Consider the following 17,544-nt stretch of genomic DNA (forward strand, 5'->3'; position numbering starts at 1 on the left):
CGATTTCCCAGCAAGTTCAATTTTACATTGGAGATATATTTTGTAAGAATTAGTCTTGCTTATTATTATAGTTACCTTTTGTATGTTTGTGTGACCGTTTCCTGTGCATTGTCCACCAGGTCCTCCGTTTATCGTATTGCCACCAGAGAACATCACAGTGAACATCTCGCAGGATGCCTTCTTCACCTGCCAAGCGGAGGCCTACCCCCGCAATCTGACGTATACCTGGTTCTGGGAGGAGGACAACGTCTTCTTCAAGAAGTAAAGTTATGATCGGGTTCATTATTGTCTGCCATATCATATCACTTGTCTGTATTGTGGCTATTGCTTGCCAACTTCTGTGATGTGTTGTTTTTGTGGTGGACATTTAGCAGAAACTAAAGAAATGTAATTTAACGAGGCACATAAACTGCCTTAGGTTATTGTTTCCAATTATTATTAGTAGAATTTTTATTTCACAACAGTATTCCAATTTAAAACCAATATCCTAATTTTGTCAATTTGAATTATACATGAGTCATTCATTCAAACATATTCAACCTGTTGGCTTATCAAGTTCTGTGACTTTTGCCAAAACACAGCATGAAAAGTCATTAAAGTGCTTTGGCAAGATCATACATTGGGGCTATGAGAATACTAACACTAACTGCAGTGGTGCACACAGACAAGTTCTACACTGAATCCTTAGCTTACCTCATAGTTTACCTTTGTAGATTTAACATGTTGGTTTCAAGTCTCTACTTTACTTTTCAGTGATTTGCCGTGAACACAGATGTGTCATAGGTAACACTTATGAACAGCACGTGTCACGTGAACTGTAGCTTTAACGGGACTGATACCAGTCAGCAGCACTGTCCTCATGTCAGCTTTGTGGAGGAAGAAAAAAAGCTGTTTATGCAACGCAAATGTAACGAGGGGATGCAGCATCCTTGGTAACTTCAACACCCCAAACTTAATTAAACACCTGCAGAAGCACCATGGAAAGGAGTACATCCGCACTAATGTATTAATACTGTAACCAGTTAGTGGCATCAAACCATCCCTACAACATAATGACAAAATGTTCACATCTTGAAACCACAAATCGATTTTTTATCTCTTGTCAGCTCAGTCCACAAGAACATTTTTTCCCTTTGAAATGTTAAGCTAAAACCTCTCATGAGACCGACCAACACACCTGCTTCAACTTTATCTATGCCAGCTGAATGAATAAATGAATAACCACCAAAACACTTGCCAGTCTAATGTATTGGCATCTTTTCTAAGGTAGGCAGCAAAATTCTTAAATAAATGATGAAAAGAGAAGAGAAGAGAAGTGTGCTTGTTGTGTTCGCAGTGGTAATTAATCAAAGCTTCACCAGCAAAATAAGTTACCTGATATTCTGTTCCATCAGGTGCCACAAATCTCTCAAGCCGTAGCATGACGGTTTCAAGCTACAGCTTTGCCAGACTTGAATCAAGAATGCAAAAGAAAAAAAAAGAAAAACTATTTGACAGATTTAACTCGGCAGACTTACTGTATGTCAGTAGCATGAACGATTTGACTGGCCGGGCAAAACTTCGGAAGACCAATCCACTTCTCACGTCCAGGCTCCGGCCACTATGCAAGCTTCCAGCTGCAGGCCTTTTAATAAAAATAAAAATAAGAAAATAAATAAAATACTACATTGAGCTGACATGATATATTAGACAGACAGACAGACATTCTCGGCTGTAAATGCACATGTCATTATCAACAAAGTGAGTGAACGTATGGATAGAAGTCATCACTCATCTTGTTTGATTTACAGGGATATCAGTCTCCCTGCATCGATGCAAGCAATGACATTTCCACCTCTAAAGCCAGCGCTCATGCATCTCCGCAGTACAGCGGAATGGGAGAAGCATTCCTTGTCTTATTAGTATTGTAATTTTATGGCACACACTGTACTGTTACTGCTCACAGGATGTTCTCATTTGATTAGTTTTGTGATGTTTTAATTGTAAAGCTCTTCTTATATTCAGGATTTAATCTGGGAATATGTCTACCCTTGAAAAGTTATTTAAGGGCATATTTGTGACACTATCTGCTAAATTACAGGCTTATTTATTATCATTATTATTATTATTATTATTATTATTGTAAGGTAATTGTTAATCAGCTGGTAATCAGCTGTTGTAAAATTTCACCTCCATGTCTGAAAGCAGACTGACATGGAAATATTGCTTTGTCTCTACGCCAGTGAACCAAAACATTATGAGGGATGGCCTGATAGCATTTTATTGAATCTACATCCAAAGCAGCTTATCAAATTCAAATCCCTTTGAATCCCTAATCAAATCTTTTTAGGGAGTTTGTTTGCTGGGGAACCAAGACTCCTCTGGGGTTAAAAATATATATATATACTTTTCCCATCAACCTTGTCCTGATCTTTTTATTTTTCATTTGCTGCTGCTGTTGTTCCACTGCAGAAGGAAATTGTAGGCTATTGATAGAGCATGGGTCAAAATCACTGTGAAGCGTTGTTGGTGTCTTCAGAATCACCACGGCCTCGTGAACATATTGCCATATTACACCATAAGGAAATTTAAATTTTTGTGTTTATTGATAGGACAAGCCACTTTTGATCACACATTTTCGATTTTCATAATTATATAATATTCAAACTTGTACCAGCCAGTCTCCTTACACTACCAAAACTAACAAATCTCACTTAAACTTTCTGGATTAATATAGTTGGCAGGAGCAAAGTAATAAAACCAGCTACTGTTCATTAAACACAGGAAAAATGGACAAGGAAGATAAGGGTTAAGAGGAAAAGATGAGTAGTGAATAGCGATACAGCGGCAGTGGTGAACGCAAACAACCAACTTACCACAGAGTATGGCAAAATAAATCAGCAATCTCTAAGATAAGCCTGACAATCAACGTGGCTTGGCCCTGACTGACCCTTGGATGCAGGCTTTAAGTTCTTAAGCCACCCATAAGCAGAATCACTGAGCATTTCTGTCTGCCTTATTTTGCCACAAATTTGATGTTTTGACTGAAGATGGGTATGTAAAAATTAAGACTTGGATATAATAATGAAGGGTTTCCACACGAAGGACCGTCAAAGTACAAATATCTAAGCAATCTACGTTCAGTCATCAGATACAATATATTTTGCAAAAAATATATATGTTTTTTTCTTGTCTGTGTTCCACTAAAGACTCATAAAACATCAGGTCTAATCTGGAATCACAGGGGGCAAAACAAAGGAATGCAAATTATCCTTGGCCTTGACTATTGCAGGAGGCTGATCACCATTCGGCAGTCCCAAATCTCAGAGCTGACTCAGCTCTCATGTTTTAGATAGAGGAAGAAGAGATGCACCATCCTTGACCGCTGAAACCACAGGCGGCACTTCAGTGCACGCATGTACTGCAAAATATCAAGACATGACTGATTAGTATTGTGCCATTTTATTTAATGTTGCAGTTTTTTTTTTTGTTTTTTTTTATACAGAGCCAGTCCTCTGGTAAGATGAAAGAAATATAAAATTCTCTTCTCTGCTTCCATTTTAACCTTTCCTTTTTCTCAGTCTGTCTCACAAGAACCGCTGCATTAACCTTTAAGCTGTAACAGAATGTAGAATTTGCAGCCCACCTTGCTTCTCAAGTTGTGATATCAATGTACCAGAGTAAACCATGCAATTATGCCTGAGATTTATCGGACTTCATTGGAGTAGAATCTCAATACTCAAAAATACGCAGAAATACCTCACAAATGTGCTTAGTCACAGTGCTTGATTAAATGCAATTAGTCAAAAAGTTGAACTCGCTATCAAAAACCAATGTAAGTGTATTTAAATGCTGCCATCTAGACCACGCAGTAGAACACCTTTTGTGTGATTTTTATAGGATGAATGTGCAGCTTAGAAATCTGCAGGCACTGTGCATGACGCTAAGTCGAGCATGAACCCAGATCTCTGTGATCCCCTTCTTCTGTTCCAACATACAAACTACAAAAGGAATGATTTATATAGTTTTTATAAGTCTGAAATCTTTGTTATTTGTATCAATAAATCCATAAGCGTCAAGATCGTATACTGGAATCATTTTTGTGCTACAAGGCTAGTAGCTAATAATAATACCTTTGAAGTCTTTAGACTTAATGGTCCTCTGCAACCACCCTTTCTGCTGTGAATCATAAATCAACCTGTGTGGTGCCGAACATCATTTATATCGAAGTCAGAGCTGCGCATCCACTGAGAAATTGTGGCACTGGTTAAATGTATTGTCGTCATTTTCACAGGGGTCTTGCATCATACATGAGTATATGTGTACATCTGCCTATGAATGTCGCCCTGTAGAATAAGTGTGTTCCAATAACTAAAATGTTCTGTACCAAGAAGGACCTAACGCCAAATTAAACTCACCAAGCTGACTGTTCCTGATCTAAACATGTCCCTTCTCTTCATCTCCACAGTGACCTAAAGCGCAGAGTCAGTATTCTTATCGACGGCTCCCTCATCATTGCCCAAGTCAAGCCAGAAGATGCTGGGAAATACACCTGTGCTCCCAGCAACAGTTTGGGCCGACCACCGACTGCCTCTGCCTTCCTAATAGTGCAATGTGAGTGCTCTTCTGTCTTTACACTTTTGTCTTTTTGCTTGTATATGTGCCAAATTTTAAAGCTTTATTGGAAGGTATTCTCATATTTATTGCTAATAGGTTTCAAAGCCAAGATTTCCATTATCACTTACACATAAATCAAAGGGCTAATGAAGCTTGGGATCCAAGTAGATTTTTAGATATTTATTTGAGACTCAAAAACATGGCTACTCCACTTCATTGATCCTTTTAGATTGCTATTGAAACTCTAATATTTGCTTTTGTGAGGAACTGACTGAGGCTTTAAAAGACATTATCCAGTCAGTTTTTGACATTCAAGGTACTTTCTTTTATATAGTGATATAGCAATATTTAAGACCCTTTATATGGAATTGTGGAGTAAAATATGTTTTAAAGTTTATTTTCTTTAAAGTAGCCACCTTCAGCTTTGATACCAACTTGGCACATTCCTCATTCTCTCAGCAAACCTGGAGTTTTCCCAACAGTGTTGAAGAAGTTGACACACATTTAATTCAATAAAATGTCATTCGTAAGGTGACAATAACAATCCATACTGTCTCAAGCTGCTTTACAGAACCCGTAGCCTGAAACCTTGTTATACACATACCACAGCTTCCCATCACACGACATATCTTATGTTATTAGCAGTTGAGAAGAAAACTCTCAAGTGTACTCATCAGACGGAACTCTAGATTTTCACGGGTCTAATGTCCATTTCTTCTGTTAATTTCACCAAGGAGTTCTCTTATTGGTCTTCCTCTGGAGTTCTGTCTTTGCAGCACTTGCACCATGAGTCCTAATTCAGACAGTTTCTCCCAAAAGATTGCCCTTAATTGTTTCTGAGGCTGGTAAATCTAAAGATTTTTACCCAGTGGGGACCCTGATCTTCCGTTCTTGGAAGTTCAGATTATCTAGACTGACTGGCCTTCATGTTTCCAAGTAATGACTAGCTGATGTTTCTCCTCAGTTAGTTCAGCAGTTCCTGCCCTAATGCGGATGAATGGATTACACACAGTAGTTGAATAGGGTTGTTTGATGTGTGTCTCCACTCCGCCAGTGAAACGCAACGGATGGTCTCAAGACCACAACAAAGTCCACCACTAAACTTGTGACACACCTGTTAATAGGAAACCAGTCCTGTTAACTATCTCATGACGCTTTAAGGACTCTAAAAATTAAACAGCTTCGAAATTAGTAAACCTGAAGAAAGATCATTGAATAAACGGTATCCAAACTGGTATCAGTATACTGAATAATGGTTGCCAATATAAACTTGCTATCAAATATAAAATGGTTTGACTTCTAGGAAAATACTTTTGCAACTCCATTGCTCCAAGACTTCTTTCCAAAAAAGTAGCGGATATGTAGGGTTTGTTCTGAAAGTAAACCAACTCTCTGAACAATTTCTTTTTCTTTGTTCATGTCTCACCACTACTCCATGTCTCTATATATTAAGAGGGTTCTCTGTTACTGTCCATCCGGTTTAAAGTCAAACCCTGTACTGTTGTATAGCGGCATGTCCAGAAGTCTTCTCATTTGTCTGGAAAGCCCAGTCAGTGCATCCTCTGCACCGTGGAATTGATTTGGACACTCCGACAGTGTCGAGGCTAACTCTGTTCTACCCCTCAGCCAAACTCCTAATCCTACCAAAACACCCATCTGCTTTCTCAAATACACTTTTCTATTTTTTCTTCCGTTGCTTTCTTGAAACTCTCTTTCCCCTCTTTCTCTTGCCTCTGCCTCCCCCTCCCCTCTCCTCATTTCTCATTTGTACTCATTTATGCATATATATTCATGTGCACAGCAACACATCTTCATCTCTCCCTCCCCCTGCCTCGTGGGTTTCTGCCTCCTCACTTCTCCCCTCCCATAAAATACCCTCTCAGTTCATCAGTCACTACCAGCTCCAGCCCGTGTGATTTTTGTCACTTTAGGAAAGCATCTGGCTAATATTTGACACTAAAAGCAGAATCAGGACGAGCCGTTAGCTTCCTTCGACGAGCGGTGACTGGCCACCGGCAGTAGCCAAGGCAACAGACATTTTGAATTCCCTTGCTCTCCTGTCTCCTTCGGCGGCTGTACGTTAGATTGTGGTGTGTAGTGCGTATGGGTGTGAGTGTGTGTGAACAGAGGCAACACCAGTAGTGAGAGAGAGGGAGGGAGGGAGGTGTGAGAGGCGATTACATCATTGCTATAAGACCGGGGACTTTTCTCAGTCAAACTGCAGAGGGCTCTCTCCGTCTTCCTGTCCTATTCTTTCTCACATTCTCATCTTTTCCTTTTGTTCCCTCTCCCCCCTTTATCCCCTTCTATCAACCCTCGACATTCGCTCCCCTCCAATTGTTTCAAGTCCTCCTTCGTTTTTCCGTCTCATTCTGTTTAAATCCCCTCTCCCACACTCTCCCCCCGTCTTTCTCCCTGAAGGGCTTGCCAGTGAATAACTTCCCCACAGCATCTTGCAGTGGGAACCAGTGTGTCGTGAGCGATAGCGCTGTCTGAGAGCTATATTTAGAAACTTGGCTGATATTCTCGTCTGTGGTGCTGGTGGCAGCGCTCCTCTGGGCTCTTTGTGGCAGAGCGCTGGCGGGCCAGCGGTTTTGGCATTCAGAGGACAGCTGCTGTAGTGCAAAGTTGTTTTGGCAACAGTGCGGTCTATTCCACCTCACCAAGTCACACACAGTCATTCCCCTTTTTTTGTAACGCCTTTTACCTGCTTCATGGTATTCACAATCACGTCATCCTCCATCCTCCTCTCTCTACCTTACGTCACCTCTTCACATCTCTCTCTCTCTCTCTCTCTCTGTCTCTCACCTATTCTCTTTCTCACGCTCAGCCTCACTTATCTCTACCGCTTCACCGATAGCGTTCACCCCTCCTCCTCCTCCTTCTCTCACTCACACCATCTCTCCTCCTTATCACCCAGTGCCTCCTGTCAAGCTTCCCACCCTGACCTCATTTAGGCGCCTACTCTCTCGCCTCCCCCAGCTTCTCTCTTATCTCTTCAAAAATCCGGACACAAGGTGAAGGTTTGCTTCTTTTCCATCCTCCTAGTCATATTTTCTTAACTAGATCCACCCCCATTTTTTCTTTCCTGCCTCACTTTGCCCAGAGGGTAAACATTAGCTTGCTGATATCAAATCCCACTTATTTAGAGAAGATTTACAGCAGTGTTGGAACGCAAGCCCGAGCGGATCTGATTAGACTGACTGAGGTGAGGCAGGCTGGGTGTGATGTAATGTGATTGTTTAAAATTGTAAATAAATGTCATAAGTAAGAACAAACAAGCAGATACATTTTCAAATGAATGGTTTCAAGCAGGGATGTCCCAGTGATTTTATTTTTTTTTGCACCCCAATCCGAGTCCTGATCTGATCTTAAATAAACTAAATTTCAAGCACCATAAAGTTCGATTAATGTGCTCGAGGAAACTTTTTAAAACGTATTGTTCAGTGTTGTTATTGTTTTTCGGTGCAGCCTTTGCCTGTGCATTGCACAACTTACAAATTACGATCTTTGGCAGCTTTGATGTTAGCCAGCCGCCACTAAGACGGAAGAAGTAGAAGTCGTTTTAAAGCTGCAGGGATGTGGTTTTGGTTCATGACAGACCTAAAATAAATAACCTTAAGAATATTTTGTGAATATTTATGAATATTCTCTCACACACATTAGATGGACCCTTTTCATATCTGTTTGCTAAATATGAAGCTACTGCCAGTAGACACTAGGCATATCTTGATTTCAAACCTTGCATTAAAATCCATCCTGGGGAATATGATCACAAGTGACCAGCGTGAAGTCCAGGTGTGAACACACCCAGGATGCATTGAGGACACATTTGAGAGATCATATTTCTGACCACATTTGGAGGTAGTCTGGGTTGAATTTGTCTGCATCGCTTGAGTCCTGAGTCACATTAAAGACCCCCTAATCAACAGGGGTCCGTGTAGCTGTTGACTAACTAAAAAAAATCGGAACAAGAATTAACAAATTATTAATCAAACTCCCAAAAATCTTAATTTGCTAAAGTAGTTAATAAGTAGCTGACCTATCGATATATGGACACACGTGTTCTGCAATGATGATTTATTTCTGCTGAATGACACCATAGTTAATTAAACATATTGTGATTCCAGTGTGCTTCATTAATAGTCACTGAATTTCTGCACTGAAAACAATTATCCTTTTATAGCAGCTTATTACAACACAGATCTAACAGATCCAGACTTGACAAAGCAATCAAACTATGTATTGTATTTTGGAGACTGAGGTATTATTATTTAACCTCTGTTTCCTATTTTAAAGAAGAATATAAAAATCTGTTTTGATGCTTCATTAGACAGTGGGTTGCTCATACCAGAGAATTAAGATGACTGTAAGCAAAAACCTCTTAAGTTAATTATGTTGTTGAAAGGAAAGTACCAAAAGTAGTCCCTCTAAACGCTAACTAGTAAAAGGTTCATCAACCCAGCTTAGCCGAGCTAGCTTACTCTCTGACTCAAGTTGAAAGCATCTTATTACACTTTTTTCTCCGTGAGAGCAGGTGTTAGTGACATTTAATCTTTGTTAAAACAATATCTTGTTTTGTGTAAGTACACATTTAATTTTAGATCATGAACAAAATGGTTGTGCATGGGAGTTGAACAGCATAAATTGCGAATACACACAAATGCCGCCCTGAGACCAGCTGCGCTCCACATAAATAAATTCATTTATCATGTTATGATGAGCTCACTTCCCATAAACTGTGTGATTTCCCAAGATTCTCTCTACAACTATTATAATCATCAGGCACTGGGTTCCCCCACGCTACGAAAAGATGTTTTATCACTCTGCTTTCCCTCTGTGTGTGTTTCCTCTCCAGATCCTGCCCGTGTGGTAAACATGCCATCTGTCATCTACGTGGCCATTGGTCTGCCTGGCTTCATCCGCTGTCCTGTAGATGCCAACCCTCCTGTAACTCTAGTTAAGTGGAAGAAAGATAGCCTTCCTTTACGGATAGATAAGGTGAGTTGATGCAGTGCTGCAGTTTTGGTTCCACTCACTTTACCCCAGGTCATTCTGGAAACGTATATGTCATTTCTTCAGGTGAAGCTTCTTGTGATTCTATTTTTCACCTAGTTCTTGTTACTGGCAGTGCACAAATTCAGCACTTTTACAATTGTGGAATTCTCTATGAGAGCATTTTTTAATGATTGTCTTAACAAAACACTACTGTTCCTTATTCACTGGCTATGATGTCTCCATTCACAGTACCCTGGTTGGAGCCAAATGGACGACGGGAGCATCCGTGTGGCAGAGGTGACAGAGGACTCTCTCGGCACCTATACCTGCATGCCTTACAATGCCCTGGGTTCCATGGGATGGTCCCCTCCCGCTCCCCTGGTGCTAAAGGTATGCATATTTGCATAACGGCAACAGCTCTTATGCATGTATCTAGGAGGAAGTACAACTCTACCTGTGCGGCTCATTCTGGCTGTTTGACCCTGGGCAGGACCCTCCCAAATTCTCAGTGGTTCCTGGAGGGGAGTACAGGCAGGAGGCTGGGAGAGAACTGGTTATCCCCTGTGAAGCAGAGGGAGACCCCTTTCCCAACATCACATGGAGGAAAGTAAGATATCCCGCACTCTGCTTGTCTCAGTACAGACAATTGTCTGTGTTTTAGTGTTGCTTTGTGTCATGTTCAGTGTTTTCCATTTAGAAATCTTAATTTTGGAAATCTGTTCCTGTAGTGGATGCTCAGATTTTAATTGCACTACCGTATGTCGAATTAGCATTGTTAATCTCCTTTTAATGATGTCTATAAAATATCCAATCAAAAGAATATATTAGATTCCTTCAGATGTTTGCTTATTTGGGATTCATGTCTGATAATGCTAGCTGACTTCCATATGATTAGCTATTGTTTCATCATTTTATGTACTTCCATACTCATGTGAGATACCGAAATCAACATCACTGAAGCAGTTTTGTTGCCAGTATCTGGCAGCTGCTGGTTGTTTAATCAGATTTGTGGATCTTGTATTGCACGTGCCAACGTACTTTGCACCTTTCTGCGTCTCTTTCATTGACTACTTCTTACCACGGCCTGGGTGGACTGCAGGTTGGGAAGCCCAGTAAAAGCAAGCACAACGTTCTGCCCAGAGGCAGCTTACAGTTGAAGTCACTCACCAAGGAGGACCACGGGGAGTGGGAATGTGTCGCCACCAACGTTGCCACGAGCATCACTGCCAGCACGCACGTCCAAGTCATAGGTACCGACCATGTGCATAAATCAACAAACACACTTATACATGTAGAAACTTTCATAAATAAATTTGATTATCTTTGTTTAGCGCCTCCAGCATTGACCAACAAAGCCCTTAAAAGCAGCTTCTCTTTTCTTGCCAGTGACTGGTGCTTTTTGGACAAAACAACTACTCAAATTAAAGTTCAATTACTGTTTTGAACTGACTGCAGACTGGTTCCCTGATACTTTGGCTCAAGTACAGTATTTAAGCAATAGAACTGGAAGTTGGTAGTTTGTCCATACAAATGCATGTTAAGTATTTTAGCACCCAAAAAAATAAATATTCAGTTCTTTAATTTCTTAAACATTACTGGGTCCACCTCACAGTAATTTCTTGACTAGCAAAGTAAATGTACTGTACCATAGCAGGTCCACACCGTGACTAATGTGCCCTTTTAACAACCGCTTTTGCTCTCTGCAGGCACAAGCCCCCACGCCCCCACCAGCGTCCATGTGGCGGCATCCTCCACCTGGGCCAACGTGTCCTGGGAGGCGGGCTACGACGGAGGCTTTCCGCAGACATTCTCAGTCTGGTATGGCCATGTGTGAGTCATCCCAGCATGCTTTGCTTCCTGCTTTTTCTTCTTACAATTTGTCCTTCGTTATCTCTGAACATGTCTTTTCCAGGGTTGTGTTCAGAACAGTTGTGAAAACGAAAATACACGAAGATCCAGTGTCAGTGAGTTTGACTCTCTAATTTTGGATTTTTGGAAAAAACTAAACAAAACAAAACGACTGTTGCAACTAAACTGAACATGACCCAAAGATCTCTGTCCTGCTGCCGCTGCTGCTGCTTTGCCTCTGCTTGACCGGAGCCTGGGTGTGAAATGTTCAGTACATTCAATTGCATGAAATCATAGCCAGAAATAGTCCAGTGTCATTTTAATCAAAATTAAGTGATTTTTCACTAAAATGAAATATACACGATTAGACATAACATTATGACCACCTTCCTAATATCGTGTAGTTCTCCCTTATGCCTCCAAAACAGTTGTGACTCATCAGAGAATGGACATGGGCCTTCTGAGGGTGTCCTGTGGTGTCTGGTAACATAATGTTGTTAGTGGGGGCCTTTGGGTCGTATGGATTGAGAGGGGGGTCTTCTGCGGATCATCCCACAGATACTTGATCAGTTTGGAATCTGGTGAATTTGGAGGCCAGGTCAACACCTAGTGCTGTTTTTCATGTTTTTTTGAGTTGTTGCTAAACCGTTTTTGTGTGTGTGCCTGTTTTGGGCTGCTGCCATCAAGGAGTGTCATTGCTATGGGTTGGGGGTATCTGGTCTGGTCTAGGGGGTGCTACATGTCTAAGTAACATCCACATGAATGCCAGGTCCAAAAGTTTCCCAGCAGAACATTGTATTGTCACAACATGGTCGATGTTATTTACTTCTCCTGTCAGTGGTTTTAATGTTGTGGCTGATCAGTGTGCGTCAAATGTTAATGGTGTAGTATAGAAGAAATATCAGACTATTATCCTAGGTTGGGATGCCAGGGGTTAATACATGTCAAAATGTGCAGTATTTTCAAGAAGTATGAAGTACTAAATAATTAACCCAGGCCAACAAGGGAACCTATTTGATGGGTGTTTGCGGTAAATTGAGCAACTAGATGAGCAACTAAAACACATCTGAATTTAAGCAAAGTTTTATATGATCCATGATTGAAAGAATATTATCTTTTGTGTTGCTGCCAACTTGCATTAGTGACAGAAGTATCCAGAGCTTTGACTTGTCTGAAGGTACATGTGGCCCATAGTAAAAATGCTCCATTTCACACAGAGGTTTTGGGTTCCAACTTTGCTTGAATAGAGGTGTAGTATTAGCCGTTGTAGCCAGACTCAAACCTTATCAGGACAGTGCATAATGAGTCTGGTTACACTCTGTTTGGATTTCACTGTGGGGCATGTTTAGCCCAATGCAGGTAGAAATGGTAGAACCTTAATACTAAAGACTCGGTATTCAGCAGCATTGGACTGAGCTCATTTCTATCTACAGTTATTTTTCCAACGTTGGTCCACTCCAAAGGGGGCACACGAGCTGTCATGGAATAATTATTGGGAGAGTGAAAATGAAAAAAAAGTTCTGACACACAAGTCTGTTTTTTAGTCTTCGCCCTTTGACAAATCTTTGTTGAGCTGTGAAACATTGGGTGCTTTTATCCCTCTGCTAACAGCTCATAGACCTCTGAAACATAAAAGACGCCCCACTTGGACAGCTTTCTTGTAGGGAGATGTAAGCCAAACAGGTTAGAAACCACTGCTGTCATCTATAACAGTGGCTGGTATATTAGACACTTGTGTCTTGAAAAGGCAACTAGTAAAATGAGAAGCATTAACCACAGATTTAACTAAGAAACTAGTCTGTTAGCTTAAGGTAAAGCTAATTTAGCCACTTTTTGCTGTATGATGAAATTTAAAAAAATAAATTACTTACAAACTGAATTCATTGAAGTTTCACCACAACCTTTGAGTGTCTTCTTAAAGCTTGTAACAATAACATGTAGGCAAACACAACAGTTAAAAGAAAAGAGGACTGTAACATTCTGCTCAGCACCAAATGCCGTATGATGTCCCCTAATAGATGAGATAATGCAGGTTTGTATTATCATCTTTAGACAATTTTCCAGTCATTACACAAGTTTGAAGCCATTATAGGTCTGAAGTATAATCGCTGGAAGCAAATGAGGCAGCAAGAAACTAGTTTTACCTCCTTGTTACGTGGGGGTAATAGCTGATTTCAAAGGTGTATGGATTACTTTGTAGCACAAAAGGACACTGTTTATAACATATCACCAAGAGAAAGGTTGCATAGCTCACCCTTTACAGCGGTGGAGAGTGACTCAGTATGTTTGCTCAGTACAGTTTTGAGATACCTGTACTGGACTATTTCCTTTTTATGCCACATCATACAGTACTTCCACTCCACTGAATCATATTGTACTTTATTCACTGCATTTATTTGAGAGCTTTAGTAACTAATCACTTTCAAGATATGGATTTTACACAATGCATAATATAATAAGATTTGAAAATACAGCACAGTGTTGAATATCAAACCACCTTCTTCTTCTAAACTCCTTATGTGGTCTGATTACAATGAATTTCAATAAACATAATAAAGACAGATAAAAAATAGAGAAAGGAAAATAGAGAATAGGTCAAAGACCTTTTTTTTTTTTTTTTTTTTTAAACTAGCTCCACATTCAGTAGCTACTACACTGACAGGCTCACACACTGATCCTATAGGATAATAGCCCAAAGATTTCATCAGTCAGAGTACGCAAACCAGTACTTTAACTTCAATACTTTTACGTTTCTTGCTAGTACTTGTGTATTTTTACTAAATGCATGTTTTAATGCAGGGCTTTTACTTCTAATGGGGTGTTTTTACATTGCTCAATTCATACTTTCACTCAAATGCATCTGGAATACTAATAAATCAAAAAATCTGCTTACCGGAGCCATCATGTTTGATTAAAACAGTAAATACACCAGCGAAAAGGTCAATATTAGTGATATTCATGCTGACAGTAAGCATCTGTGGACATTTCTCAGATGGCCTCTGCAGCCCTGCTGTCATTTAAAAGTACGTTTTAACTTTAACAGTATTTTGTGGCTACTAGAAACGAAGCATGCGTTTACAAATCCAACCCGAACCGTCCCCCGAAAACGGATATTATATTCCTACAGCTACGCTGGTGAAATACAATCGATTGATGAAGGGTTACAGGGTAAAGGATTTCCTGTATTTCCTGAACCTTAATGAACCGAGTGAGCTATTTTATTCTTCAGTAGATACGAAGGTGTTGTCGTCTTTGCATGTCTGCTTTATTTGGTGTGGGGGTGCGCTTGATGTTGAATGTACGGCATGGGCAAACAGCAAACTGCAAAGCTGAGCGCAGCATGGGCTTATAACCCTCAAGTGAAATCCATGTTGTGAACAATCAAAACATCTGTTATAATATTATCATGTTTCATGTTGGATCAGTGTTGGTGAAGAGAATGTATTTAATGTCATGTTGTTATTGTCGTGTGCTGAACTGTGTGATGGTGCTGACTTAGAGAAAACATTTAAACATAGAAACGCAGGCCTTCCTTTAAACTTACCTATGCCTCTTGAGTTGTCTTTCCCATCTTTCTGCTCACCTCTTGTCCTGACTCCCGTGCAGGCTGAAGAGGGAACGTTTAGGTCCGCACGACTGGCTTTCCATACCCGTGTCTGGAGCCCACGACTGGTTGGTGGTGCCCGGCTTGGAGCCAGAGACAACATACCAGTTTAGCGTCCTGGCCCAAAACAAGCTTGGCACAGGCCCCTTCAGCGAGGTTGTCACTGTGAACACTCTAGGTGAGCATACTCACTACTTTTCAGCCAGGTCAGAGAGATCCAATAATAAAATGAATGTGGCTCCTGCTCAGGGGGAAAATCATTCAGAATCATTTAGCATCTTTTTCAAGTTTTTTTTCATCATCTTTAGTTTTAGGAAGTTAATAAACCATGATAAATTGTCCTTTATTCATTATTTTGCAACACAAAAAATGAACGATTAGACCAGTTCATGTAAATTGTCCCTTTCTTTCTAAGTTAATGATCCACATAGAATGAGCCCTGCGGTGATACGGCTGTAATTTTAGATTTTTTTTTTTTGTTACTGTAAATGAAGTCTGACAATTTCACACCCCCTCTGTGGAAAAGTCAAACGACACACTCTGCATGAGTGCTGGTCCCGTGACTAAAAGATTGAGCTGCGCCTCATACTGCCATTCATATTGCATTCATGGATATAGATGTTTAGTGAGAAACTTCAAAAAGAGTAGAGCACATCTCATGGGATTTTGTTGGTTTCACCTGGTCAGTCAAAGATAAATCAACTTCAAACTATCCTCATAGTTTCCTAAAAGCAGGTATTTGTCTTGAATTTACAAGGATATGTCATAGCTAGCATTACGTTTTTTAGCAGTTTGTAGTACAGTAAATCTCCTGTGAGATTGAAGAGCACTGGCTATTCATTCATTCATTCCCCACATATGTCAGTGAGTCTTCAATGGACTTGACCCTGTTGCGGGTCCATTGGTTGTCATTCCTTGAACCACTTCTTGTGGGTATTAAACACTGCTTACCAAGAACGGCCCACAAGACCAGCCATTTTGGATATGATCTGACCAAGGTTCTCTAGCCATCACTCTTTGGCCTTTGTCAGAGTCACTCATATCCTTACACTTGCCCATTTATCTGCATCCACTTCATGCGCAATAGCTGCCTAATATATCCCACCTCCTGACAAGTGCCACTATGACAAGCTACATTTATTGTCAGTAATTTTAATGTTGTGGCTGATTGGCCTATGTATATCAAAATTCTCACAGCTCTGTCTTAGCTGCGTCTTAAAGCATAAAGTTGTTTTGTTTTCAAGGATGAAATAGCTCAGGGGTTAAAGGGTCAACCCTGCTGAGGAAGTTTACCAATAACAGGCTCAAATAGTTAATTGTCAAAACTGTGTTTTTTACATTGTAAGATAAACCAAAGACATCAAATACTTGTCTTTACCTGTGATTGTCAGACCAGAAATGTAAAAAGTACCTTGGAAAAGCTCAAACATTCTTCACAGCAGTGAGTAGAGGCGCATTTATTAAGTGCAAATGAAGGTGTCACAGGTTATTACTTAAAGATAAGTGACACGCTGAAAATTGAGATAATTATCCATGCTGCATCACCCTCTGTGTTAGCCAAGGAGGAGAAACAAAGAAGACACAGCCTTCAGCCTAAGGGCTGCTTGTTGTCTTTCTCTCTTTTTGGCAACCCTTTCAACAAAGCCTTCGACAGTCATTACAAGTCAGATGCACTGCCTCGTATACTGTGGCTTAGTCCGCATTGAAAAAAGTTGGAGATATGCGGGAAACCATCAACATTTAATGATTATGTTGTTGAGTTAGTGAATACTGGTAGCAGCATGAATCTTAACCCCCTTAAGAACTGGTCCATTTCAGTCTTAAAAACACCCACATTCAGAGAATAATAACTCCTTAACTGTAAAGCCAAACTGAACAACAAAAGATACTGGGGATAATTTTAAAATACAATATGAAAGGATGGAACGGGTTAAGCCAAACAGTCTCCACACAATAAAATGTAAGTTTGTTCGGCTTAGAAATGTAAATCCCTCTGCTGCCTTAAAACAGCGTGAATTAACTGAATTTAGTTCAAAGCTATCTTATAAGTAACTAGCTGAGGTGAGGTAACTGCTCTTGAAAAAACTAGTTCAGGATGTGTTCATTAAACTTAACGAGAACACAGGCGGACTCACTGTCCCTCCTTTATGTTTTTGCTTTTAAAATAACTTGAGCCCCTTGCACTTTTGTAGTCAGTACAAAGAAAACACACAAAGCTGCTCCCAGGGACTCTTTTAATCATAAGCGTACTCCAGCGCTAATCATTTCGTTCAAGATTTGTTCATTTTCTGTAACTTCCGTTTTACTTTTAACTTGAAATGAGTGAATGTATTAATGAGACTTTTAAAGAAACTAAAGTAGTGTGTTAGTAGAATTTTGAGCATTGTTTGAGTGGTTAAACTCTGCACAGACTCTGTTTCATAGCATATTGAATTCATTTAAGACTGAAAGTTTGTGTTTCTATCAGTTGTATGAGATTATGTGAGTTGCTGCTGATT

General features: G+C 40.2%; 1 protein-coding gene across 1 annotated transcript in view; it reads left to right on the forward strand.

Annotated features, from left to right (window-relative positions):
• The window catches only part of igsf9bb (immunoglobulin superfamily, member 9Bb), a gene marked incomplete at its 3' end in the record, with an annotated part of 102,844 nt that overhangs the window by 61,245 nt on the left and 24,055 nt on the right, over positions 1 to 17,544 (forward strand). The window contains exons 6-13 of the mRNA XM_084565162.1: positions 120 to 261; positions 4,448 to 4,593; positions 9,455 to 9,597; positions 9,844 to 9,984; positions 10,085 to 10,201; positions 10,694 to 10,844; positions 11,301 to 11,412; positions 15,049 to 15,224. Of these exons, the coding sequence (XP_084421288.1) occupies positions 120 to 261; positions 4,448 to 4,593; positions 9,455 to 9,597; positions 9,844 to 9,984; positions 10,085 to 10,201; positions 10,694 to 10,844; positions 11,301 to 11,412; positions 15,049 to 15,224 (1,128 nt within the window). The remainder of the gene's footprint in view (positions 1 to 119; positions 262 to 4,447; positions 4,594 to 9,454; positions 9,598 to 9,843; positions 9,985 to 10,084; positions 10,202 to 10,693; positions 10,845 to 11,300; positions 11,413 to 15,048; positions 15,225 to 17,544) is intronic.

The sequence above is a fragment of the Chelon labrosus genome (genome assembly GCF_963514085.1).
Source record: "Chelon labrosus genome assembly, chromosome: 17".
Taxonomy (NCBI): domain Eukaryota; kingdom Metazoa; phylum Chordata; class Actinopteri; order Mugiliformes; family Mugilidae; genus Chelon; species Chelon labrosus.